At 56.4% G+C, this 26,316-nt stretch overlaps 5 protein-coding genes across 8 annotated transcripts in view; 3 read left to right on the top strand and 2 right to left on the bottom strand.

Moving 5' to 3' along the window:
* NPRL3 (NPR3 like, GATOR1 complex subunit) overlaps positions 1 to 1,612 on the bottom strand; it is a 36,010-nt gene extending 34,398 nt beyond the window's left edge. The window contains exon 1 of the mRNA XM_080981605.1: positions 1,444 to 1,612. The gene's annotated coding sequence lies outside the window, so the exon portion shown is untranslated. The remainder of the gene's footprint in view (positions 1 to 1,443) is intronic.
* Positions 542 to 1,324, top strand: LOC308463331 (hemoglobin subunit alpha-2-like). The gene is made up of 3 exons (XM_080981609.1): positions 542 to 691; positions 799 to 1,003; positions 1,106 to 1,324. The coding sequence occupies exons 1-3, from the start codon at positions 597 to 599 to the stop codon at positions 1,232 to 1,234; spliced, it is 429 nt and encodes a 142-aa protein (XP_080837735.1). The 5' UTR covers positions 542 to 596; the 3' UTR covers positions 1,235 to 1,324.
* Positions 1,613 to 3,746: 2,134 nt separating the features above from the next.
* On the bottom strand, positions 3,747 to 12,576 carry LOC308463193 (hemoglobin subunit pi-like). Of its 4 annotated transcripts, none has more exons than XM_080981386.1 (4): positions 12,272 to 12,576; positions 7,496 to 7,612; positions 5,340 to 5,562; positions 3,747 to 3,988 (listed from the first exon to the last, which is right to left on the bottom strand). In XM_080981386.1, exons 1-4 carry the CDS (start codon positions 12,559 to 12,561, stop codon positions 3,845 to 3,847), a joined length of 774 nt encoding a protein of 257 aa, XP_080837512.1. In that variant the 5' UTR covers positions 12,562 to 12,576; the 3' UTR covers positions 3,747 to 3,844. The 4 variants fall into 4 exon arrangements, with proteins under 4 accessions (XP_080837512.1, XP_080837514.1, XP_080837513.1 ...); XM_080981388.1 differs by having other exon boundaries at positions 12,276 to 12,448; XM_080981387.1 differs by lacking the exon at positions 7,496 to 7,612.
* A 228-nt stretch (positions 12,577 to 12,804) lies between these two features.
* Positions 12,805 to 20,904, top strand: PGAP6 (post-GPI attachment to proteins 6). The gene is given in 14 exon segments (XM_080981362.1): positions 12,805 to 12,953; positions 14,548 to 14,725; positions 14,844 to 15,051; positions 15,299 to 15,432; positions 15,553 to 15,673; positions 15,675 to 15,813; positions 15,987 to 16,312; positions 16,413 to 16,506; positions 16,629 to 16,752; positions 16,983 to 17,116; positions 17,478 to 17,656; positions 18,014 to 18,160; positions 18,783 to 18,899; positions 19,227 to 20,904. Coding segments are annotated over 14 exon segments (2,310 nt in total). The 5' UTR covers positions 12,805 to 12,841; the 3' UTR covers positions 19,524 to 20,904.
* Positions 20,905 to 22,807: 1,903 nt separating this feature from the next.
* MRPL28 (mitochondrial ribosomal protein L28) lies at positions 22,808 to 26,043 on the top strand. The gene is made up of 5 exons (XM_080981390.1): positions 22,808 to 23,142; positions 23,375 to 23,527; positions 23,818 to 23,952; positions 24,789 to 24,875; positions 25,386 to 26,043. The coding sequence occupies exons 1-5, from the start codon at positions 22,849 to 22,851 to the stop codon at positions 25,479 to 25,481; spliced, it is 765 nt and encodes a 254-aa protein (XP_080837516.1). The 5' UTR covers positions 22,808 to 22,848; the 3' UTR covers positions 25,482 to 26,043.
* Positions 26,044 to 26,316: the final 273 nt, after the last annotated feature.

Here is a 26,316-nt window from a genome sequence, read left to right as displayed (position 1 = left end):
GTTGGTCTGACGCAGTACCTCTACAAACGAAATAATTTTTTAAAAATAATAATCCAGTAGCACCTTAGAGACCAACTAAGTTTGTTCTAGGTATAAGCTTTCGTGTGCATGCACACTTCTTAGTATCTGAAGAAGTGTGCATGCACACGAAAGCTTTTTTAATTTTTTTATTTCGTTTGCAGAGGTCCACTGCCCCTCACCGTAGACGCTCAGTTTAGCCACGGAGAGACCTTAGGATAGAGGAGTTCGGGGCCGGCCCCAGGCCGCTGGGGAGCTTCGCGACTGAGCCCGGCTGCTTTGAAGCGGCTCCTGCATGTCGCAAAGACGCAGCAGCCGCGCTAGCCTCGCCAGCCTCCGCACGCCGGGGATGCGGTGGGACAGGAGCGGCGCTCCCGGGCTTGCCTGGAGCCCAGCCAGCTGATGGGGGTAGTTGGCGCCCCCTCCCTGTAACAGACTGCGGGCGTGGCCCCTATCCCTCCCCTCCAGGAGGTGCCCAGAGGCGGCGCGGATGGGCGGAGAGCCCCAGGCGGGGCGGGGCGCCCCCCATAAAAAGGCCGCGCGCGCTCCGACGGCACCCGAGACTTTGAGCTGCCAAGATGGTGTTGACCGACGACGACAAGAGCCACGTGAAGCACGTTTGGAGCGTGGTCCAGCCCCACGGCGGGGACATTGGCGCCGATGCCCTCACCAGGTAAGTCCACCCCGTCGGGCAGGGACCCTCTCCCGGGGACGAGCCCGCGGGCCGGGCGGGAGCCGGACCCTCGTCTTCCTGCTCCTCTCCGCCTCCTCTTCCCGCAGGATGTTCGTGGCGCACCCCACCACTAAGACCTACTTCGCGCACATCGACTTGAGCCCCGGCTCCGCCGATATCAAGGTGCACGGCAAGAAGGTCGCGGCGGCCATCGGCGAGGCCGTGGCGCACATCGACAACATCGCCGGCGCCCTCGACAAGCTCAGCAGCCTGCACGCCGAGAAGATGCGCGTGGACCCCGTCAACTTCCCGGTGAGTCTCTCTCGCTCCCGGTCGGGGCTCCGGGGCGGGCGGGATCCCTGCTTCGCTCCGTCCGGGGCCCCGTCTAACGCTCCCCCTCCGCCTCTCCCGCAGCTGCTGAGCCACTGCTTCCTGGTGTCCATCGCCGCCCACCACCCGGGGCTCCTCAAGGCCAGCACCCTCGTCTCCATGGACAAGTTCCTGGGCCGCGTCGGCGTCGTGCTGACCAGCAAGTACCGCTAGGCCCCACGAAGCCCAGGCCCGCCGCAGAGGAGCCGCCTCGACGCCGCCCCGCGACGCCCAAACCCCACAATAAACCTGCTCTTGACTCTCCCTGATCTCTCGCGTCTTCTTGGGCTGACCTGGGGGCGGGCGGGAAGAAGGGAGAGGGGGACTCCGGGGGCCTGGACGGCTCTGGCGAGGGAGACCCCGTCCCGCGGGATAGTCCCTACCTTGGCGCTCCTTGAACCGAGTCGCCTGCTAGGTGGGGGCCCTGAAAGAGCCGCAGGCACGCGTGGCCTTTGCCCGACGGGGGCGCAGAGTCAGCCCCAGAAGGGCTCCGTCTCCTTGGGGGTCTTCCTTCCAGTTCCCTTCGGGGGACTTGTGGGGTGGGGCTCCCCAGGCCTTTGCGCCCCTGGCTGGACTGACTGGGATGAAGCAGACGAGCTATTCGGAAGGGCCGGTCTCGGCGTGGGTTTTGCTCGCAGAAGGGCCCCCGCCCGGCTCCGTCCAGCCCGAAAGCCCCGCGAGCCACAGCTGCCAGCCCGTGTAGGCAATACGGCCCGGGTTGGATGCAATAGAAGGCAGCTTCCTAGGATCCTGCGCTCGAGGGCAGGGGCAGCCCCCTCCCCACAGCCAAGGCCGGGGGGGGGGGAGTGCTAGGGATCCTCTCCACACCCGCACTGAGAGGGCGCGGGAAGAGGCCCGCAAGCAGGAACCCTGCCTGGGAGGGGGCGACTCGGGCTCTGAAACCACCATGAGTTCCTGAGATCCCGAGAAACCACCAGAGCAATGGCAAGGGCGGGCGCCCTCCCTTACAACGGAGGAGTGCACTTTTGGGGGTGAAGTCAAACCGTTGGAAGGTTGCAGCGCCTGCTGTGGCTGCAGAGGCCGATATGGGAGAGACTGGTCGTGTTTTGCTGCAGTTGGGGGCCGGGGCAGAGGAAGATGTCCGGCTGCGCTGCTGCAGACGCCCCAAGGCATTTCTTCTCTCTGCTCCCCGCGGAGGTTGTTCCTCCTCTGCTCGTTGCTTTGGATGCAGACTTGTCTACCAGTCTCTGGGGAACCAGAGACCCTTTAAGAAATACCCACAGCCCCGGCAGAGAGAGGGGGCAGCTTCACGCTCCCCTTCCCCGCTGCTGCTCTCTGAGATGATGCTCTAAGAAGCTAAGCGGAGCCCGCTGGATCAGGCCAAATGCCCATCTAGCTCCGCATCCTGTCATCACAGGGGCTGCCCAGGCAAGCTCCTTCCTCAGCGCCCCACGTCCCGCTCGGCCAGGAGGCGGCTCCCGGGCTGGCTAGTCAGGAAGGCAAACTTTACGCACCTTTGCGGCAGAACCGAGTTGGCTCTGGGCCCCAAGGGGTTAACCCCATGTGGGGCCTCGGGGCAGCCGCTGGATTCCCTGCGCGCAGGCGCCCCCTGCTGCTCCTGGGCGGGAATGGCAGGAAGGGCAGCTCTTTGGGAAGTGAGGCCTTGGTCTGGTGCCCCCCATCAGCTCATGCGCCCCACAGAGGGGCTGCAGAGTCCTCAGGCTAGCCGGGCCATTACCTAAAAATACCGCAATGAAGTGGAAAGGCCCCTTTACTGCTGCCTAAGCATCCTGTCTCCTCCCCTGGACTGCTGGGCCAAAGCCTTTGGGCAAAGGAGGGCTTTGGGGGTTCCCTAGAGGCTTCCTGCCAGCGTGGAGGGCAGGTGGTGGCTGCATGGGGTGCTGTGGGGGGATTAAAGGGCTGGCAGCAAGGCTGGGGGGGGGTACTGCTGCCTGAGCCAGCAGAACTCCAGGGCAGGACAGGGGGGGGTGTATCGTGTGGCCATTCGCCTGTGTGAGTTGTGGGGCTCCGGAAATTCTTCAGAGAAGGCTGCTCTGAGCTGCACAAGGGCAATGGGAAGGAATGGCTCTTGCCTGCTCTCCTGCCCCAGACCAGTCCAAGGGAAAGACTGCAGCTGGGAAGCTGCCTGGTGTGGAGAAAGGCCTACGTGGGGAAGGAAGCTGGGAACTTCTGCATGCCAAGCAGCTTCTCTGCGGCAGAGCTGTGGCTGCTGACTGGCAGGCATGTGGGCAGCCACCCACGTGCCCACGGCGGAGCTCAGGCCGGGGCCGCCTCACCCTCTCATGCCAAAGCTGCCCTGGGATGCCACCAGCCAGTCATCTCCCACCATCCTGCCTTCTCTCGCCTGCTTCTGCAGGGCATCTTCCTGGACTCTTCCCACCCTGCCAGCTTCTTCTGACTTTTGCCTTGGCCCATGGAGTCTCAAAGGAAGATGGGAGCCTGCCAGGGGACAGGCCAGACTGGCTCTTTACTGCCTTGACGGACCAATGGATCTCCAGGTTTCCAGGCAGGGGGTCTCTCTGCCAGCAGCGCCTGGCGATTCCTTCTGCACGCAAGGCAGGTGCTCAACCCCTGAGCTACATCCCTGCTCCCTTGCTTGACCTTGCTATGGCCTTAGGCACGCTTCTGCACCTACGGAGAAGTGGCCCCAATCCTGCAAGGAACCTGTGGCACCACAGAATTGACCAGGCACCCAGGACAGAGGTCCAGAAAGTAAATGCTGCCCTCTTTATTCCATCAATACAAATGTAAGAAGGGGAAGAGAGCGGGGAGCAGGGTACCCGGGGGATGCCCCTCCTTTCTCTAGGGCGGAAGGGGGCGACTGTAGGCGGCTTCTACTTCTGCAAAGACGGCGTCAAAGAACTTTTCCCAAGAGAGCTTCATGTCGTTGGTGAACTCATCTGCCAGGACTTCTTGGAAGACGCAGAGAATGGTCTGAAACAGAAGCTGGGCAAGGAGGGCACCATTCAGCGGGTAGCTTGGGATGCATTCCCAGTGACCCCCAAGGCTCTAACCACTAGGCTCCCTTTCCAAAAGCCCCTGCTTGAGCGCCCCATAGATTCTCTGCCTGGCTCAGCCTGCAGGAGACAGCCCCAGGAGAGGCATTAAGCCTGAAGGTGGGAAAGGGCAGCGGAGGAAGCCTGTGGCTGCTCTTGTGGCAAAGGGCAGTGCTGAGGAAGCCCAGCTGGGCTCCCTGTCTGGTCCCTGAGCCATTTCCCCCCCCATGCCGTGCCCACCTGCCCCACACCTGATGCCACCTGTGCCGGCAGGTGTGGCCAGGGAAGAACACGGTGGCAAAGGGATGCTTGCACGCTTTCATGGGGCCTCCTTGCAGGGGAAGCTGGCTGGCAGCTCCAGTCAGCTGGGGTGGCTGCGCCAGGGAGTTCCTCGCCTGGAAGGTCCTGTCTGGAGCCCCCTGGTGCCTTCAGTGAGACCTGCTTGGCTTGGCTTCAGAGCTCCCCTGAGCCAGACAGGCTCTGCAGTGAGCCTCACTGATGTGGCCCCCCGACCTCAAGGCAATGCCAGGAGAGTAGCAGGAGGTGGCCTGCTGGGGATGCCAGGATCAGACCCAGGTTCCCCCCTGTGGGATGTCTCATCAATGATGCAGTCAAGTGCAACATTTCCTGTTGCCTAGAATGGTGGACACACAGGGGAATGTGGCTCCAGACCGGGGGGACTTCCTGTCATACCTGCTCTGGAGCCTCCTCCCCCTGTGTGTGACCAGGTAGATGGGCGTGACCTTAGCAGACCCTACAAAAGGGCTAGCCATGCAGGCATCTTCCTCTTTGGCTCTCTGCTGGCTCTTAGCCAGCAGCACATGGCTCATCCTTACAGAGGAACGAAGCCGCAAGGTGGAAAGTCTGAGGCCCAGCTCAGACTTCTTTTCTCTACAAAGGTAACCGTAGCCAAAAGATAGAGCCTGCCTTCAGAATTCTACGGTGAACTGAATGTAAGTAAACTTTACCCTTACTTTTAAACAAGACTGTTGTGTTGTTATTATTATTTTAAGTGGGAAATAAAAGGGGAAACTTACCAGCAACAATCCCGACTGGCTTGCATAACTTAAATGATTCTAACGAATCCATCAACTTGGCAATGCGCAAGGGAATGTGCTTGCTCACTAGTGAGCGAGGAGGGATAATGTTTAATCAATATATCCTCTCCTACTTTCCTCAACATTCCCACACCCCCTTCCCCCCCTCCTGTTGGAAGGATCCCAGCTGCTCCGAGGGCAAGCTGCCAGCCCAGCAGCTCCTGTGTCCTCCCTGCTTGCTTGCTCGCCCCTCCCCCCCCATACCTGGAACATCCCTGGCGGCACTTGGTGGACGTTCTTGTGGTTATCCACCAGGCGCTCCAGCAGCCGGCAGCCCTGCTTCCGGTTGTCCAGGTTTTCAACCAGCTGGTTCAGAGCGACCATGACCTTCCGGCCGTGGGAGCCCACCTCAGGGTTCCTCAGCAGGTCGCCTTCCGTTGGGATGTTCTTGAAGTACTGCTTGCTGTCAGGGTAGTCTGTGAAGAACCTGCGTGCGGAACAGCGAAGGTTCGCTTTGAGTGCAGAGCTCGGATTTTGTACTCACCCTTTTGAGTATCGCTGCAAAAGGCTGTGTGAGGAGTAGCATTGGACCCCCTTCTTAACCCCCCCCCTTCTCTGGGCTGGCTGAGGAGGACAACATGGCCTCCAGGTCTGCAGAGTCTGCTTTGCTCAGGAGCTCTGTTCTTGGAAGGGTCTGCTGCCGGCTGCTCCCTCCCTGACCGCCCCACTTGATCCCCTGTGGATTTGGTTTGCACAGATGGTGCACTCACTCAACTCTGTCTGGTGGGTGGCAGTGATGCCCAGTGGCCTGTTTATTTCACTGGTCAAGAGGCCCCTCGACCACAGAAATCTCTGCTTCCAAACCTTGACAAAATAGCATTCACAGAAGTCTGATCTTGCTTGCCTTGCCCCTGTTCTTCCTCCACTTAATTCCAGAAAGGAATTTGTTGATGGCTTTCAACCACACACCCATCTGGGACCTCCAGAAAGCAGAAGAGGCCTGGGGAGCTGAAGCATATCTTCTACAGCAGAAATTCTGTCCCCGCGGGACCCCCAGACCTCCCCTGGCTCCCCCAACAATGGTCTCCTGCTTCCCTCCAAGAGCTGCTCACCTGGAAGCCGCCCTTCCCCAGCCAGCCTGCATATTCCAGGTTTCTGAAGAGGAGCCCAGCATCAAAGAGGCCTCTCAGCCCTCCCCACAGCTGCTAGTATGGGCTCCTCCCTGAACAGAGGTGGAGAAACTGCCTCCTGTCACTTTCTCTGCTCCTGGGAGACAACGGTACCCGTGACTTCCCCTGCCTTCTGTCTCTTTTTGTCTCTGATGTCCACCCAAGTAACACCCAAAGGACCCTGGGCGAGTGGAAGAGGAGAGGATGGTGCCCTCCATCTCCTAACTCTTTCTAAAAGCCATTCTGATCTGGCTCCAGGAGGTGCTCAGGTCTCCTAAATTGGTGAGGGAGTGAAGCAAAGGGCCACAGCGGGTTGAAGCCCATTGCCTTCTGCATGGACTGTGAAAGAGGTATGAAAAAGACCGGGCTGGTATACAGAACAAATTCAAATATATGTAGGCTGGAGGTGCAAACAGGGGGAGGGAACGACGTGGTGGGGCTGTGAAAAAACTAAGAACTTTTGGGATATTGTATATGAGGAACTAAAAAAAATCTTTAAACAAACATTTGTGAAAAAACCGGAAGCCTTTCCTCCAGGCATTCTGACAACTGATATTCCAGTTGACAAGAGGAGGGTTTTCTTACACGCAACGACAGCAGCAAGAATATTGAATGCCAAAAACTGGAAGGGAGATAAAATTCCAATGAAGGAAGAACGGCGAATCAAATTATGTGAACACTTAGAACTAGAAAAGATGACAGAGGCAATCGGCAACCAAACAAACCAAAAGTTCAAAACTGAATGGGAGTGTTTCAGAGTATATTTAGGGAAAAAAACATTGTTCCCAAACAAAATCCTTAACATGCCTTGGTTAACTTTTGCAAATTAGATAACAGACAGATAATGTACGTCATGTAACAGCAATGAGCTAAAAAGAATTAAGGGCCCGCCGGGAGGTGGAGGGAAGTCATTTCTGAAGTATGAATGTAGAAGTGTTACTTGATGTTGATTATTATTTTTCTTTATGTATGTCAGGCATCCCAAACTTGGCCCTCCAGCTGTTTTGGGACTACAACTCCCATCATCCCTAGCTAACAGGACCAGTGGTCAGGGATGATGGGAATTGTAGTCCCAAAACATCTGGAGGGCTGAGTTTGGGGATGCCTGATGTATGTTAGTTTTTTGAGTAATGAATAGAAATAACAGTACTAATAAGCAAATTTAATAAAGGATATATCTATATACATATGAAAAAGAGAAAGGCCAGGCTGGGAGATATCGCCCCAGGCCAACAGACCACAGCACCAGACCTGATGAGAATGAGCCTGCCATTTGCTTCCGCGTCGTCAAAAGCCTTTAGCCAGCAAGTTTGAATGTGCAGCTGCTGTAGCTCTGTCAGAGGCACCATGGGCTCCGGAATGGGCAGCCTGGGGAGGGGACAAGGAGGAGGCAGGTGAGCTGGGCCTCAGGACCTTGGATTCACCCACAGACCGAAACGGACCTTTCTGCCTGAGAGCCTGGGCATGGAGGCCAGCCAGCAGCAGCCCCTGGGACCCTGAGGGAGAGAGAGGCCCTGGTTCCTTCTGCAATTCCAGGTGGGCCTTGGTGGTGCTGATGGAGGACCTTTACGACAAGGAGGGCAGCGGGATTGTGTGCCTAAGATTCTCCCGCTTTTTTCATCCTACTTTCATCCAGAGTTTGTGCAGAGCAGTAGAAATATTACTGATACGCCAAACCTACATCAAGGCACGGTCACTGAGAGCTCCGACTCCTTTTGAATTATTGTTGGGATTGGCTACGAAGGCAGAACAGGGTCGGGAGTCCAGACTCTAAAGTATGCTAATCCTAGTGGATATGGGTACAGAAGATGGCTTAAGGCAGATGTGGGAAGCTGATTGGCAGATGACTATCAACAAAGAGGTGTGGACCTCAATGTGCAGGAGGGAATTTCCTTTTAAATCAGCCTTGGCCTCAACAAGAAAATGGCCTTGCACACCTATACTGTACAGCTAGCCCTTACTCGCTCCTCCTACTCGCCTGGAGGAGACCGAGAGGAGATATTACAGACATCTTCAAGTATCTGAAGGCCTGTCACATGGAAGAGGAAGCAAACTTGTTTTCTCCTGCTCTGGAGGGCAGGACTTGAAACCATGGCTTCGAGTTACAAGGAAGGAGATTCTGACTCAACATCAGGAAGACCTGACAGTAAGAGCTGTACCTTTCAATTCTAATTCTATGGCCAAACTGCTGGAGTATCTCAGGTTCTAACCAAACCAAGTAGTGGATGTGCAGGAAAGTGGCTCAGTTCTGGGAGGAAGCATTTGTCCAAATACAGTGGTACCTCGGGTTACATACGCTTCAGGTTACAGACTCCGCTAACCCAGAAATAGTACCTCGGGTTAAGAACTTTGCTTCAGGATGAGAACAGAAATCGTTCTCCGGTGGCAAGGCGGCAGCAGGAGGCCCCATTAGCTAAAGTGGTGCTTCAGGTTAAGAACAGTTTCAGGTTAAGAACAGACGTCCGGAACAAATTAAGTACTTAGCCTGAGGTACCACTGTAAAAGCAACTACCAGACAAATGCCTCTAAATGTCTGGAGCTGGCTCTCCGCAATCTTTTTACAGGAGGGAATATTAACTTACAGCTTAACCCTTTAGTAAATCTTTTTCGAGCAGCCAGGCTATTAAGAACAAGATACGGGAAGAACTTCACGGAGGTTTCTCTGACAAATTGGTTCAACTAAGTACGGCGAACTGAACTTGTGGGCGTATAAAGCAATAAAATAAAATTGCCACAAGGCTCGAGGCACAAAGATTCTCTTGCAGCTGATTGGCTCAGCTTTATTATGCACCTGGCTAAATATAAACTCACTTCACATTACAAAACTTTTTGGTTACCTTAAACAGTTTTTTTGCCTGCTATACAAACAGAAGTTTTTTTGATAAGAACTTACTATGCTATTTGGTTGTTATTCTGCATGTGCTGTCTAAACCCCAGCTTCAGGGTTGGGCTGAGATATTTAATGATTTATCTGTATGACGTCTTTATATGTTGAAATAATTCAAAACAAATTAGTTAAAAAGTGGGGACTTTTAAAAAGAACTTACACACACACAATCTGCACGGTTGCTCTGTAGAATTTGCTCCCACAAGATGTATTAATGGCTAGCAGCGTGGGCAGCTTTAAAAGAGGGATGGGGAAATTAATGGAAGATCGCCATTGCAGCTAGCGGCCATTGATTATGTTCTACTTCCACAACTGGAGCTCATTTGTCTCTGAATTCACGGTTGGCGAGAGCAGTTTTGCACTCGGGTCCTGCTGCCGGACTTCCCTTCTGAGACATCTGGTCGGCCACTGTGAGAACCGAAGGCTGGACTATGATGGCCTTATATTTGTGCTTCATGGCACTTAAGAGGGCATTGTGAAAACTTATAATTGTGTTATGAGCTGTATTGTACTCATCTATGGCATGGCCAAGACCAAGTTCTTTTTATTCCACTTTCCAGGATGTAATGCAGGGGTCAGCAAACTTTTTCAGCAGGAGGCCAGTCCACTGTCCCTCAGACCTTGTGGGGGGCCGGACTGTATTTTTTTTTTTTTAATGAACAGATTCCTACGCCCCACAAATAACCCAGAGAGGCATTTTAAATAAAAGCACACATTCTACGCGTGTAGAAACACACTGATTCCCGGACTGTCCGAGGCCAGATTTAGAAGGCGACTGGGCTGGATCCGGCCCCCGGGCCTTAGTTTGTCTACCCATGATGTAGTGCATACAGTTCTGGTTACCTAAAATAAATTTTAAGACCTGGAAAAAGCACAGGAGAGGGCAGTGGCTGGAGGAGCAGGTTCCCCAAAAGGAAAGGGAACAATTTGATTGCCATCAGGCTGAGACAGCTCAACAGGAACCACTGCTACAGTCACAGAGGCCAGGGGTGGGGAGCGGGTGTGACGAAAAATTTGGTTTTGCTGGACAGGTTGGTTCAACAAGCGTTTCTTTTTTCTCTCTTTCCTTGCCAGCAAATGGTTCACATACAGCAGCCTCTGACTGGTCGTGGTTTCAGGAGGGAGAGTTTAAAAGGAGAGGATCTGAAGAGAGACAGGGAGGTGTGCTTGGAATTGAGGGTGGAGAGGTTGGGAGACAGGTGAGGAGACAGGTGGAGGTAAAAAGAGGGAAAGGGAGAAAGAAAAAAAGAAAAAAGAACTTCCTCTCTGAACGTATTGTGAAGGAGTGTGTGTGGTGTCCTGTAGGAGGAATAGACCAGGATTTTCCTGGGAGGCAGAGGTTGAGCCAGGAGAAGTAGGAGCTGGAAAGGAACAGCCTCCTTGGGAGTCAACCCAGTCCGGAGGGGAGAGAATCTTCTAAGGAGAAGAAGGAACTCCCAGACCCAGTGAAAGGAGAGAGCCCTTGGGTCTATTACTTCAGTACTTCAGGAACTGGATTGTTAAAGGGGGTGGGTAACTGAAAGGAAGTATCACCTTATAAAGCAGGCATGGCCAGACTTGGCCCTCCAGATGATTTGGGACTACAATCCCCATCACCCCTGACCCCTGGTCCTGTTAGCTAGGGAGGATGGGAGTCGTAGTCCCAAAACATCTGGAGAGCCGAGTTTGGCCATGCCTCTTATAAAGGAACCAACTTATAATGCAACCAAAAACAACTGAGGACCAGTTAAAGTAAAATAGCATTGTATTCCTGAAGTAACCTAAGTTTTTTGCACTTGTGATATATACGATCTTGCCTAAAATACTGTATTTTTCGCTCTATAAGACGCACCACAAGAGCACAAGACCACAAGACCACAAGATGCACATAGTTTTTGGAGGAGGAAAACAAGAAAAAAATATTCTGAATCTCAGAAGCTTCTGGGATAGCTGCGCAGCCTGCATTCGCTCCATAAGACGCACACACATTTCCCCTTACCTTTTAGGAGGGAAAAAGTGAGTCTTATAGAGCAAAAAATACGGTAAATCTTTATTGTTTATTTAAAGAAAACCCGCCTGAGACTCCAACTTACTAGTTATCCCCTCACAACGGTCCCCCACAGGATAATCTGGGTTGGAATTTTGAGAGAAAAAAACCTTCAGGTAAAGGGTTGTTCAGTGAGGTGGGGGCAAATTATCTGAGTGAGACCGGGCCCAACGGCTTGAGAGGGAAAAGTAGCTTGCTGCGTTTGTGCTATTGTTGGCAACTGCCTTGAACATCACTCGTCATGGGCTTGACTTACTAATAAAGTATATCTGCTGCAGGTATTTCTGTTAGATCAGGGTCCTCTTGTATGATGCTTGTTACCCATGTGGATTTTAATGAATAGCACAAAAGGTTATGAGTCACAGGGTGGGTGGGAGATGCCATGGATTTAAAAAATAGTACATTCGTAGGGTTTAGCTTATTTTTTAGTTGCTAACTTGTTAATATTGCTTCATAAATTATAAATGTCTACTTGGTGATCTGTTAATCACATGACCTATGCTGCATTTATGATGTTTAGTTATTTTTTAGTTGCTGGTTTGATAATGGTGCTTTCATAGATTACAATTATGTTACGGTCGATTTTCCATTTCCATTCCATTGCTGTACTTCTGTTATTGTTATGTATTGTTTGGGTAGAAAATGGCACCCAGTTGGCAACTTTAGAGTCTGTTTAGAAGGCGAGTGACATGGACATGTTCCCCCCTCTCTTCTGTAATAAATAAGAACTTGGGGCTACTCAATAAAACCGATTAGCAGCAAATTCAGAAGAGAGGCAAGTTCTTCTTTAGGGAAGTTCTTCCCTGTTTAGGGAAGTTTTTAATGACTGATGTTTTGATGTATTTTTCATCTTTTGCTGGAAGCTGCCCAGAGTGGCTGGGGAAACCCAGCTAGATGGGCGGTGTAAAAATACTACATTATTATTATTATTATTATTATTATTACTTCTTTACACAATGTGCCCTTGGTGCCATTCTATCTGCCCGGGCTCCCTTGGCTTAAAAGGCGATGAGTCCAATCCCCGGAGAAGCGCTCTCCGCAGCGCCAGGCAGGCGTCTCAGTGGCGCCTCCACCTGCTCGGCTCCCCCCTTCCCGGGCCCGGCCCCCACCCCACTCACTCGGGGGGCGCCCTGGATCCGGAGCGCCCGGGGGACGCCATGCCTCTGCCGGCCCCGGCCTCGCTCGCCCACCCCCGAACCTTCGCCCGGCAACGGCCGCGGGGGGCGGTTGGGGGGCGCCTCGCGCGGCGCGCCGGGGAGACGCTGCCGCTGGCCATGGGGGGTGGGGGGCGCAAAGACCCCCGGGGCTCCGGCCCCTTCGGACCCACTGGGGCGGGGGGCGGCCCCCCCCAAGGTCGACGCCGGAGCCGCGCGCAAGAGGCGCAGGCGAGGCCCCGGGGCGCATCCCTCGGTCCCGGCAGGCCCCAGGAGGGAAGCGGCGGCGCGGCGGCCGGTGGCTCGTGCCCGCGTCCGGGCGGAGGGCGGAGCGCAGCCAGCAGCAGCGGCCGAGGCGCGCGCCCGCCCCCGCCTCCCTCCCTCCCCCCCTCGGGTGTCCCCGTGACGTCGGCGCCCCGCCAGGGCCGGCCCGGGGCCTCGGTGACGCGGGCGGGCGAGGAGGAAGGCGCTCCGGGCTGAGGCGCGCCTGCTCCTGCCGCTGCCGGCTTTCCCTGGCCCCGGGGGCTGCCATGGCGCCCGGCCCGCTGGCGCTGGCGCTGCTGGTGCTCCTGGCCCCCGCCGACCCCTCGCCGCCCGCCAAGGAGGCGCGCAGCAGCAACGGCGGAGGCGGAGGTCCCGACGGTAAGTAACGGACGGAGGCAGAGCCGCTTCCCGGAGCCGCACTGCGGAGGAGCGGGACGGAGTGGCACTCTGCGCACGCCCAGAGGCCGGCGGATCGGGGATGTGACCCGACAGCACCGGAGAGAGGGGTTCCCGCTTTCTTCCGGGGCCGCCCCCCCCAGCTTTGGATGCGCGCTCGAGTTGGAGCCCGAGGAGGGGCGCAAGGAGGCGGGACCCCGGGCGCAGGTGGCCTTGAGTGACCTCGGGCCGCCCCGTCTCCAGTCTTCCCGCGTTTGCCTTGAGCCCCGGCCCCTGAGAGAAGGCGCTTGGGGGGTCCCCAGCAGTCATTTGGCAAAAGGGCCCCCTCCCGTCCAGCCCCCGTTCCTCGGTTTGCCGGGGGGGCCGCCCTGTTTTCGTCTCCCACTTGGGGAAACGGAAGGTTCGCCCGGTTCTGGCTTGGGGCGGGGGCGGCGCCCGGGTCACGGAGTCCTCGCTTCGCCCGGAAAGGTTCGCCCGGTTCAGGCTTGGGGCGGGCGGTGCCGCGATGGAAAAGCGCCGCTGCCAGGCTGGGGCGGCGCCGGGGTCACGGAGTCCTCGCTTCGCCCGGGGAGGCCGATGGCGCAACGCCCGCTTCCCAGTTAGCCGCCGGGCAGCCTTTGCCTTTCCAGCGACTGGCGCGGGCGGCGGGGCGGGACGTTGGTTGAGCATCACTTGCGCGCGTGGAAAAGCGGCGGAGGGGGTCTCTCTCCTCGCCGGATGAGCGTCGGGTGGCTGGACCGGTCAGGCAGGCTCCCTCCCTCCCTCCCGCCCGGCGGCCAGCCGGCTTGTCCGCATTCTCTCGCGTGTGCGCCTTGACTCAGCGCCCACTGCTTCCTCTGCCTTGGGGGCGCCCCTGTGAGAACCAGACCCCCCCCCCAGCGGATTCCTTTCCTTTTAGGGTCGGTCAGCTGAACCTCCACTTCTTGCCCATCTTAGACTTGACCTTGTTGTGTGCAGATGAGCGGGGTACAAATAATAAATTATAATAATTATTATTATTATTATTATTATTATTATTATCCTGCCCCTTCCCCATCCCTGCCCATCGCACCTTTGTTTGTCAGTCACTGCGCTGTGCACGCAGCAAACAGGCAGGTGCCTGGCACCCTGGTCCCCGCAGGCCAATCCCCTGGGCTTGCCGGCTCAGCCCTTTCAGGAAATGCCAGTCCTTGTGGCAGGCTGTGTGCCAAAGTCCACAGCTCTCTCTTGGCAGAGCTGCCTCCCCATGACCTCCTCCTCTCCTGACCTCCCCTTGACCTTGCTGCAGGGCAAGGCTGGGCAAGACCTTCCTGGTCTTCAGTGGGAAGGGGCAGGCAGAAGCCCAGCTTCTATTGCCTGGAGGCCAAAGAGGATCCTGTGGCTCTGGACAAGCCCCCTGGGAGCTCCTTGTGGGAAGCCAGAGGCATGGGGGGGGCACTGCCTGCCCCTTCATGGTGCTGCACTTGGCAGAGACTGGGGGAGGGGGGCTGGCTGCTGATCCCCCTGTGGTGAGAAGCACCACCTGCCCAAGGCTGGCTGGACCTGAATTCTTTCCCCTGCACATTTCCTGACGCCCTGCCCCCTACTCCCCCCACAGACCGGTCCTTTGTGGCGGAATATTTCGTCCAGGGTGCCCAGAAGCTCTCCTTCTACAGCTGGTATGCCAACGCCCGGCTCTTCCGCTTCCGCGTGCCAGAGGATACCGTCCAGCTGCGCTGGCTCCTTCAGGCATCCCAGGGAAGGGGTCCCGACTGCGGCAGCACAAACGTCACCGTGTGCGTACCTACCCCCCCTTCTCCCTGGGGAGCTCAGCCTGCCGGCTTCCTCCTGGAAAGAGGGTGGCCGTCTCCCCTCCTTCTGCCCCGCTGACCCGTGTCTCCTGCTGCCTTCCAGCCACTTCCGCCACGGTGCCCCTCCTGTCATCAACCCCCTGGGCACGCAGTTCCCGGCCAACACAAGCGTCCGCCTCGCCTACAATCTGACCACGACTCTGGCCACGCTGGTGCAGAACACCACCTTCGTCAACGTCACAGGACCTGCCGCAGGCGACTGGTTCATGGTGGCCCACCTGCCCAAGGCCGCAGGGAAGATTGAGGTGAAGGTGAGAGCAGGCCGCCTCCTTGGCTGGAGTCTGTGGTGGGAGGGGGGGATGGACAGGGGAGGATCCTGCAGCTGCTGCATTGGGACTTGGCTGCGCCCGACCTGGCAGTTTCTGGAGGATCTTCTGCTGTGCCCAGGGCTGCAGGCGGAGGCCTCTGAATGTCCTCTTGTGCCAAGTGCGGCCTCCTCCTGCCAGCCACGGTGGTCCAGGAGGCTGACAGTGATGCGTCCCTCCTCCCTCCCTGCAGGGCATCTCAACGCCATGCACCTACAGCTTCCAGCCGGACATGTTTGTGCTGCGCGTCATCGACTCGCTGATTCTTGAGCCCGACACTCCTGCGCAGCAGACCATTGCCCAGCCCACCAGGCCCCTTCATGCCAAGTGAGTTAAAACAGGAGAGAGGGTGGGCCCGGTGAGTGCCCCCCATCTCCCTGGGCACCAAGGCCTGCCATGTGCTGGCCAGCTGGAGTCAGCTGCTCCTCCCTCTCTTCCCCCCTGCAGGATCTTTGTCCCCAGCTACAGTGCTGCGCTGCACTTTGAGCTGGGCGGCTGCAAGGTGAACACTTCAAGCCCCTGCGCCCTCCGTGTCACACTGGGCTCTGCCACGCTGCCTTCGCGCTCCCCAGAAGGTGCTCAACTGCTCCGGGGACTGCAGCGGCGTCCTTGCTTCACCGCCGTGGGAGAAGTGGCTGCCCATCACGGTGGAAAGCCTCAGCGGCCCTGGGACCAGCATCTCCTTTCAGCTGAAGGCCTCCTTCACAGGTGTGTGCCAGCTGCGAGAGGGGAGGGGCAAGGGCGGGGTGCCAAGCTGTGTCAGCTTGCCAGTTCCTGAGTCTCTGCTGCGGATGCCCTAGCTGTGGGTCGGGGGGGGGTTGCCCTGCCTTGCAGCCTTCTCGTCATGAGGCCTCACTGACCTTGCGCCGTGTCCTTTGCAGTGTGCAAGCCTGACAGGGCCAGCTCCTTCCTCAGCTTCTATCACAGCCTGAACCGGAGCCAGGAGGCACCTTTGCCAGGAGGAAGCCCCAACGCAACCCTGCTCACGGGAGCCGGGGCAGCGCACAACCCCCTTGGCCAAAGCAGCCGCTGCCTGCGCAACCAGCCTGTCATCCGCGAAGACCTGGACGTGGTGTCTCTGCATTTTCGTGTCCTTGGAGACGTTGGTGTGCCTGTGCAGGCCGAGCCCCCGGCTTTGCTCCTCTTCAACCTGAACTCAGGCATGGACAGCGGGGGGACCCTGGTGCTGAATCTGGCCCTTAACCAGGTAAGAGGGTTGACCTGGCACTGCCCCCTCTTGGGGCACTGAAGCCGGACTGCTAGGGGAGAGGCGCCAACTGAGTCTCTTTCCTGCTTTGTCCTTGCAGACCGGCTGGAGCCTTGGGAATGCCTCGGTGTGGGCTTGCTTGAGTGCCAGCTCCCCCGTGCTCTCTGTGAACGCCACGAGGGGCTGCCACACAGGTATGGTTCTCTGCTTGTTGCACCCGAGCCCTGGGAGGGCACTGAAACTGGCAGGCTGGGCGCTGGTTGCTGACGGAGTGTGGGCACTAACGGAAGGCCTGTCTCTCTTCCCTGCCCCACAGCTTTCTCCCAAGGCTATCCGCTGAACGTATCCACCTCTTCTCCTGACGCTACACTCATCATCCCGTACCCAGAAACGGCCAACTGGTTCCTGTCCCTGCAGCTCCTCTGCCCGGAGGGTGTGGGGTGAGTCCTGTCACTCTGGTGCTGCCAGCCGTACGGCCAGGGCTGGGCCTTTGCTGCAGTAGCGGTGGCAGGAAGGCCTCTGGGGCCAGGGTTCCTGAGCACCTCTCAGGCAGGGGTTTCTGCCACCTGGTCCTCACCTTGCCTTGGGCCTCTCTGCCTTTGCGTGTGGGTGCCAGGAGGGCTCAGCGTCCTTGGTGGCACATGGGCTCTGTCTCTCTCTCTCTCTGCAGGGAATGTGACAAAGCCAAAGCCCAGGTGTCCGTTGTGACCTTGCTCAGCCCCTGCTTCGATAACTGCGGGACGTATGGGCAGTGCAGCCTCCTGGGCCGCAGTTACCCTTATGCCGGGTGCAGCTGCAAAGCGGGTAAGAGCTTTTCTGGAGTGCCTGGGGCCGAGGCCACCGGGGCCTGTCCCTCCTCTACCCTCCTTTCCTCCCCTCTGGCTTCCTTCCCTGGGCAGGGCTAGCCATAAGCAGCACCTGTTCTCATGCCTCACATGCCCCAAGCCCAGAGTGAAAAGGCCACGGTGTGGCATCCTGCACCCCAGTCAGCCCCTTAGAGAGTGAGCCCAGCTGCAGGGGGCCCCTCCTGGGGGCTCTGGGGGATGCTGTGCAAGGTGGCAGCCTTAAGGATGGGCACTCCACTTCCCACCTGGCGCGATGGGCTTTCTTCTTTTGATGTGATGCTCCCAACAGGTAACCCTGCGTCCCCTTCCTCCCCTGGCAGGCTGGAGTGGCTGGAGCTGCACGGAAGACACCAAGGCCCAGCCCGTCGGCACGCAGATCCTGGCCACGCTCCTGCTGACGCTCAGCAACCTCTTCTTCCTGCCGGCGATTGCTGTTGCACTTTACCACTACCACCTGGTGGAAGCCTCCGTTTACACCTTCAACATGTTCTTCTCCACCGTAGGTCCAGGCTTCCCCCTCAGCGGGATGGGTGCTGAGCGGGATCCCAGCCGCCCGTTGGGGTGGGGCAAGGCCCAAGCAGGCCCTTCTCTGGGGGGCACGGCAGGCAGGCAAGCCAGCCCAACCATCCACTTTCTCTGCCTGCCTCTTTCTGGTAGTGGGGCGGCTGGGGAAAAGCGGAGGGCTCCTTGATCCTGGTTTGGTGCCCCTTGCACTGCCTGTGGCATCCTCAGGCTGTTGAGGCTGTGTGCCCAGTGGGGCCCTGGCGCCTCCAGACTTTGGGCTCAGGTGGCAAAGAGCAGCACAGTGGGAGTGGCGCCTTCTGACTGGCACCTTCTCTCCCCTCTGCGGCTGCAGTTCTACCATGCCTGTGACCAGCCCGGCATTGCAGTGATGTGCATCATGGATTACGACACGCTGCAGTTCTGCGACTTCTTTGGCTCTGTGGTCTCCATCTGGGTGACCGTCCTGTGCATGGCTCGACTGGAGAAGACCTTGAAATATGTACGTAGGGGGCAAGCCAGCAAGCGGGGTACTGCATGGGAGGGCGCTGTTGTTTGCAGCAAGCCCCTCTAAAGCCAGGGCAGGCCCAGTCCTGAGCTCACACCTTGAATGTCGCCAGCACGACTTCCCCTGGGGCAGGAGGCTCTGAATAATAAACAAAACGGATGCAAGAAAATGAACGCTGTGCATTTGCCCTGTGTATCTTGCGGGTTTCCCATCCTGGTGTTGCCAGGTGGACTGAGAGCCAGAGTTGGGCCAGAGAGGCGGACAGGCAGGCTTCCAGTCTTCCTGGGCCTCCGCTGCAGTTTCTCACTGAAAAGCAAAGGTGTCAGTGGGCGTTAGAAAAGGTAAAGATGCCAGCAGTATGGCCAAATGTCCCAAAGGCGGCAGGGGCTGCATGACGACTTGAGGCCCCATTTGGCCAAAAGGCAGAATGCAGAGTTCAGAAACGAACTATCTCAGCAGGGTTTTGTGGCTGGGAGCTCCTGTCTTTGCCCTTGGCATCTTGAAGTGATGCCAGAAGGTGAGCTGGAGTGGCCCGGGATGCCTTCCTCATCCACCAGCCACAGACTCCCAAGGAGGTTCCAAGAGCAGCTTTGACTTCTCCTCTCTTCCCTTGCAGGTCCTCTGTGTGCTGGGGACCCTGTTCATCGCCATGTCACTGCAGCTGGACCGCCAAGGGGTTTGGAACATGATGGGGCCCTGCCTCGTTGCCCTCCTCATCATGATTGCAGCTTGGGTAGGTGGCTCCTGCTCTCACCCCTTACGGATCAAGACTTGAGCATCTCCTGGCTCAGGCTGCAGCTCTTAGCAGTGGGCTGGGCAGAACCTGCAGCAGGTATTTTACCTTTAAGGTGTAGGCTTCCCCCGCCATTAACTTCATCACCCATCATGCGCTTTTGGAGTGTAGCCAGCTGAAGAAAGACCCAGCTGACTTCTCCCAGAGCCTTGGGGTGGGTGGGTGCATCTGGTCTCAGTGGGTGGGCAGAGCCCACATCTAGAGACCCTCTGTGGCTGCCCTCTGCCCCACCCGGGATGGCCCGTAACCCCTGCCTTCCTCCTGCAGGTTCACCGTGGTGTGACCCGGCGCGACTGCTACCCGCCCTCCTGGAAGCGCTGGGCTTTTTTCCTCTGCCCTGGGATCACCCTGGCTGTGGTGGCCATTATGGTGTATGCCTTCATTCAGACCAAAGAGAACTACTTCTACACGCACAGCATCTGGCACATCCTGGTGGCCTCCAGCGTGGCCTTCCTCCTCCCACCTGGAGATAAGCTCCAGAATCCGTGGGACTGGTCCCGCAAGCTGCTCTGCCGCTACCAGATTTGCAAGAATGACCGCGAGGAGCTCTATGCGGTGACGTGACAAACTGAGAGGGGGTGGACTCTTGTGAGGCTCTGGCCCCAAGTGCCTCCCTCTACGCTTCTGGGTCGGCTTGCCAGCCACTTTCTGGGGCCACTTGGGCATGCAGGGAGAAGGCCATCCATCCTGCAGGCCGGGTGAAGAACAGGGAGCTGCGAGGGTCCACAAGACAGACGGCTCACTAGTCTTCACCCTAACCTGAGAGGTCACCCACTCATGAAGCAGGTCTCTCCTCCAGTGTAAACAGCAGGGCTTTCTGGAGCCTTCCGGTGCATCGCCACAGCCTGCTTTTATTGAATCTGCGTGGCTGGGAACTGGGAACCAGGCAGTTCTGCAATCCTGGGAGTGGGGGTGGAGTGACAACTAGAGTCAAGTGTTCCTTGTGGGGCTTGTAGTGTGGTGGGCGATAACAAGACAGGAGGCTGGTGTGCAGCTCTTGGCACCCTCACTCCTGTTAACGTGGGAAGAAGAAACAGGGCTGCTCAAACCCGGGAGGGGCGTATGAATGATAATAGTGCAAGGGACACACCTGGGCTGGGCGGGGAGGAGAGGCGTCCTTGCTGGCCGTGGTTGGAGAAACCATGTATTGCTCAGGGAGGTGCCAAGTTTATGTGTCCTGAACTAAAAAGCTGAGCTGGAGCAGCCCAGTTCTGTTCCTCTGCCTGTGGGTGCCAAGCGAGCTCTGCCACTCGTTGCCAGGCCTGAGACTGACTTGGTCACATGATACTGCTGAATGAAAACCTCATGGCACTGTTGCCATTCAGCAGTGTGCATCCACCAGCCAGGTTGTTCAAGATTCTTCAACTGCTGGTGGGCTTTGGACTTGGGTGCAAGCAGGGAGATCCTGTTCTTGCATCTTTCTCTCCGCCACTTTGGGGCTATTCCCCCTGTTTTGGGGGAGCCACAATGAATGTAAAAGCCCTCAGCCAAATGACTGAGCTCTTTGCAGTCCCAGAGCTCTTAGTCCTCGTGGCCAGGCAAGAGCCCAGCACTGTTTGCTCACCTGTCTTCTGGCTCTCGCAGCTGGCACTGCTGGGCCAGGATAAGACCATGACAAACCCTTTTGCAGATGCAGACACAGGCGAAAGAGCCAGGGACTCCAGAGAGCTCTTTTAGCGCAATAACACACACTCCTGTTTTAAGGTCCTTAATTTGGGGTGTTTATTTTTTTTATTCCCCTCAGTCACTGCAGGGCATGGAAGGGACACTAATCTTAAATGGGAAAACGGTTATTTCGTTTATTACCTCAGGAAGAACTTCAGCAACCGCAGTTCAGAAAGTTCTGTTAGTACCTTGTTAACTTTATGTTATACTTTGCCTTTTTGAAGCTGTTTAAATTGATTTAAGCTGTCATTTCGTTCAATTAAAAGTTATGCACACTGTGCTCCTTTGCCTTTGGTGCTTATTTCTAGCAATCTAATTGGAAGTGCAGGGATTGCGTCTGACAACCCTTTGAGCAGAAGCAGGAGGCACCCCCCCCCCTGCCCCACAGCAGACTGGGCAGCCTCCATTTTGGGACTCTTACCTCCACCTTGGACCTTGGAAAAGCTGCCTTCTGCTGGGTGGGGTGATCGCTGGCCAGCCACACAAAGTTTGCTTGGCGATGAGGGGGCTTCTTGCTTCCCTTCTCTGTGTGCCCCTCACTTCACAGGAGGTCCGGAGGGTGGCAACACGATAACGGGGCCTTTTCTGCAGGGCCTGCCTGCTTTAGGATGCTCTCCTTGGGGAGCCTTGCATGGCACCTTTTATTACATATATTTAGGCGCCAGGTGAAAATGTTCTTCAGCCAGACATTTGACAAGTTATGGCTTTCTAAGGTGTGTGGAGGGGGGGATTGTCTTTCCCCCTTCCCTTTCCCCATTATTATATTATGCATTTTGTGTTTTATGCTGTAACCTGTCCTGTGGTCTTTTGATGAAGGGCAGTGTATGGTTGGTTGGGTCCATCTGTCTCTGGGGACAATGGAGGAATGCGCCCTTGGGGGTGAAGGCAAACTCTTGGAAGGCTGCAGTGCCTGCTGTGGCTGTAGAGACTGATACAGGAGATACATGTTTTATTGCAGCAGGGGCAGATGAAGACATCTGGTTGTGCTGCACCACGGTGTTTCTTCTCTCTGTGCTCCTCTCAGCGGTTATTCCTCCTCTGGTCACTGCTATGGATGCACAATCTGTCTGACTGTCTCCAGACACTCTGGTTGTAGTAGGGAGCGGGTGCTGCTGTGGTCTAAACCACCGAGCCGCTTGGGCTCCCAATCGGAAGGTCGGTGGTTTGAATCTGGGGGTGAGCTCCCGTTGTTCTGTCCCAGCTTCTGCCAACCTAGCAGTTTGAAAGCACACCAGTGCAAGTAGATAAATAGGTACCACTGTGGCAGGAAGCTAAACGGTGTTTCCATGTGCTCTGACACTCATCACAGTCCTCCATTGCACCAGAAGTGGTTTGGTCATGGCGGGCACATGACCCGGAAAGCTGTCCGTAGACAAACGCCGGCTCCCTCGGCCTGAAAAGTGAGATGAGCGCTGCAACCCCATAGTTGCCTTTGACTGGACTTAACCGCCCAGGGTCCTTCACCCTTTTTACTGTGGTTGCCTGCAAGGAATTCCCACACGGCAGCGTTGATGTTGCCAGCCTTCATGTCCCATTTGCAGACATCTTTGTAACGCAGCGTTCCCGGCAGAGCACATCCTTGGGGATCCTGCCATCTTCCATTCTGCGGACGTGACCAAGCCAGGTAGATGTTGCTGAGACAGGAGTGGGAACATGCTGGGAATGTGGGCTTGGGAGAGCACATCTGTCCTGCCATGCGATGCCCAATTTTCCTGACACAGCACATAAATTTAATAATAACCATAGATGAATACACCCTAATGATAAGAGGGTTTGTGACCCCCTTTCCTGCTTCAGTCATTTAAAGCGAGCTGATGACGAAACCAACACTCGTCACTCTCGGCCCGCCTCGCGGGGGGGGGGGGGGAAAGCGGGGCGCGACGCAGCGACGAGGAGGCCCGGACGCCGCCGACTCCCGCGCGCGGCCTTGTCGAGCGAAGCCCCTCGGATCCCCGCAGGCCCGCTGCCATGGTAACGGCGTCGGGGCGGGACTCTCGGACCCGCGGCGCCCTCGCTTCCCTTAGGCCCCGCCCCCCGCGGCGCTCTGCTCCAATAAGAAACAAGCAGGAAGGACGGCCTTCTGCCCTCCCCGTCGGGCGGCCGCGCTTTGCTTCCGGGTCGGCGGTGCCCTGCGCCTGCGCGAGGCCGCCTCTTGACCTTTGCCCTCGGGCGCCGACGGAGGCCTAGGCGTCGCCCTCGCGGTTCTCCCGGCGGCGGCGGCGGGATGCCTCTGCACAAGGTCCCCCCGCGGCTGTGGGAGGCGCTGAAGCTGCAGCGGGGCATCTACGCGCGCCTGCCGGCCCACTACCTCCGCGCGCAGCAGGAGGAGGCCGCGGCGCCGCCCCTCGCCGTCCACTGGAGGCCCCGCGGCGCCCAGCACGTGCGGAACCGCCGGACCGGCGAGCGGGAGCGCGTGCAGGACGTGCCCGTGCCCGTCTACTTCCCTCCCGAGAGCCAGCAGGGCCTGTGGGGCGGAGAGGGCCTGGTGCGCGGCTGGCGCTACGCCCGGGGAGACAAGGTGCGCTGCCGGGCCGAGGGGGCTGGGCGGGCGGGCGGGCGGACCCCGGCTCGGGGGAAGGCCGGGGGGGGGCGCGGGCCTCGCGCGGAGGAGGCGCCTGGCTCCAGGACCCGGGGAGCGACGCCCCGCCAGGTGGACCCGCCGGGCAACGGGGCCTCCCGTTTGGTCTGAGCTTTCCCCTCCCAGCCGCCAGGATCTTGGCTGCTGCATCTGCTCTTCCTTGTGTCCTCAGCTTGCCGCCAGGGTGAAGAAAATCTGGAAGCCGCAGCTCTTCTATCGAGATCTCTACAGTGAGATCCTGGATAAGAAGCTGACGATTACAGTCACCATGCGGACGATGGACCAGATTGACGCTGTCTACGGCTTTGATTATTACATCTTAAAGGTAGGTTTGTGGTGATAGCTTGACAGGCTGTTGTTCTGTCTGCAAGCGTGGGAAAGCCAATATGACAGCTGTCAGATGTATACTTCATGATGGCCTTGAACGGTGTGGTGTGAAGCAGCCTTTGTGGGCCACATCCCAGAGCTCTCCTTTGAGTGATGCAGGTCCTTCCCTGAACCATTTGACAGAAGTCATAAGGACTGTAGTCTGCTTGCCATTGAAAGCCCCTCTTTGCCCTGAACATATCGGTGGAAACTGGTGACAAGCCATTGCATCTTTCTCTGGCCTCACAGACCCCAAAAGCTGAGCTGTGTTCTAAACTGGGCATGGACCTGAAACGCACAATGCTTTTACGACTTGCCCGCCGGGACCCTTCCCTCCATCCAGATGACCCAGCAAAGAGGGAGGCTATATATGACAAATACAAGGTGGGTGTCTTCTTTTGCTTCAAGGGCTTGGAGGGGCCCATAAGTGGTCTGGTGGCAGTCCTGTGGGAATGCTGTAGGATCATTTCAGTTCCCTCGCAGTTCAGTTTGGTCCAGGGAGCTATTGTAGTGGGTGAAGAGGCAGACCTACAAATCAGGAATCCCCAGTTCAGATCTTGCAGTGTTGCTTTAAGGGTTACAAACAGGGTAACGCCTGCAGAATGCTTTAAATACATAATAGTAAATATTATTTCCCCACCCCAAGATGCCCACATTGGTTGGGTGATTGTAGCAGCTAATTTTTTGCTTTTGAGCCAGCATCCATCATAATCTGCAATTGCTGTGAACACCAATCATTCTTGTAGCAACACTAAGGGCTGTAGATTGGTTATGAAAGCTTTTCTGTGCGTGCGCCAATGCGTAAGGGCTAAGAGTCACAGCTGTGCTCTGTATTTCCCACTTCCTAGAACTTGGCTAGAGGGACACGTGGCACTGGTGGAAGTTGCATAGTTAGAGGGCAGAGAAAGGCCAGTATAACTGTTGTTGATATGCCTACAGATATAATGGCTGCTGTTACTGTCTTTCCACCCCAGGTAATGCAGAATCCAGTGGCATCTTGGGAAAGGCTGTAGTGACAAGGATGATAGAGCCCACATTTGCTTTGTATGCCCTGTTAGCAGCAGGATAGGGTTGGGAACCCCTGAAAAGCTGCCAGTCAGTGAACAATATGGTGGGCTAGTGGTCTGACATGGTACAAGGTAGTTTTCAATCTTGCTCTCTTTGCTGCCTCTCAGTGAGTCTCTGTGCTGAGAGCTAATGCGTGTTACCTTTGCATGCAGGAGTTTGTGATCCCAGAGGAAGAGGCAGAATGGGTTGGGCTGAGTTTGGAAGAAGCTGTGGAAAAGCAGCGACTCCTGGAGAAGAAGGTGTGTTTTCACTCTTTGTGTTTGTGGCCCAATCCCAGTAAAGTATTGTCTCTGGAACATCCACCTATGACCCTCAAAGCTGTGTAAAATAACTGTGCTTTTTGCTTTTATGCCAAGGTGCAATATATTCCATTGCTAAGGTTTGCTGTCTATGGGACTACATGGAATATGCTCCCTTTGCTTAGTTATGGAGGGGTGGGAGGCATCTTTGTCGGACTCTGCAGATGCTAGACTGGCTCCTGTAATCACTTGTATCCAAAATGCTGTTGATTTCTCTTGAGGGCTTCTGTGATGCTTTGGATTGGCTCATACATAACACTAAGGCGTGTGTTACTTGGATTGTCCGAGCCCAGCCCAGAGGCTTCACGCTAGTAAATGAGGGTTTGTTCTTGGGTTATAACCTGTGGTTAACATTGACCATGGCTTTGTTTTAACGTGCAAACCTAGCCTTTGTGCAATCAGTTCTCTTCCTCATTGTGTCTTCCTTCCTGCCCCCAATCTTTCTCTCAGGACCCTGTTCCCTTGTTCAAAGTCTATGCAGAAGAACTGGTGCAGCAGCTTGAAGCACAGAAACTTTCTGAATCGGCTGAAGTGCCGAAGGTCTAACAGGAGAATCAAGCACTGTGAACTTCTCTTTGGGCTTATGTTAAACAGACCAAGGGATGGAACTTTTCCCCTGAGAGAGCTGGATCCAGAATGGTTAAGTATGTGCTCACTGTCTGATACTTATCATGTAAAGGCTGCTCTTTCCCCTGGACTTGGGAGGGAGGGGACTAGCTGCCTTGAGCTACTTCCTCACGTTCCATGCAGGATGCTTTTGCCGTAAAGAAAAGGAGGAGGCTTTCAGTTCATGGCTTCCCAGCTTCTCCTGCATGTTGCTGCTCAGCCTCTACACCTGCAGCCAGCATGTGGTCCGTGATCCCCAACTTTGAGGCTGGTCGCCATGAGAGCCTTTTGCCACTAGGCTTTGGAGCACCCTAGAATGCATCCCGCCTTGGAGTCCTCGGAGACCCTCAGGTCTTCAGGGCCAGACAGCAACATTTGCAGCAGAATACAAAAGCCGTCGACTGACCTCTCTTGAGGAACAAGCCACATCCTGTAACCTTAATTAAGATCCAAAGCACAGCAGGAAAGAAAAGAATAAATGGCTTGCGAATTATTATTGAAACGGTGTAGTCACTTGTTCTTTTTAGCTGGAGTAAGAAACCAAAGGGACAAAAGCTGGAGCGTTAGGAACTGGCTTGCTGTCTCCTCAGCTTGGAGGACTGTTGCTGTGTGGCAGACCTCTGAGCCCCTGTGTCCCTGCTTTCTGGAATGTCCCTCAAGCCCAGTTAAGGCACATGCCTACCAGGACATGGTCTGGCTGCTTTGATGCGTAGAAGGAATACAATCCCATTTGCCCTCCCAGGCATGGACCAGGAAAGTGGCAGCATCAGCCACT

The sequence above is a fragment of the Podarcis pityusensis genome (assembly GCF_964106645.2).
Source record: "Podarcis pityusensis genome assembly, chromosome: 14".
NCBI classification, from domain to species: Eukaryota; Metazoa; Chordata; class Lepidosauria; order Squamata; family Lacertidae; genus Podarcis; species Podarcis pityusensis.
Note: the sequence above shows the minus strand (reverse complement) of the source record. Positions and strands in the feature narration are given on the sequence as shown.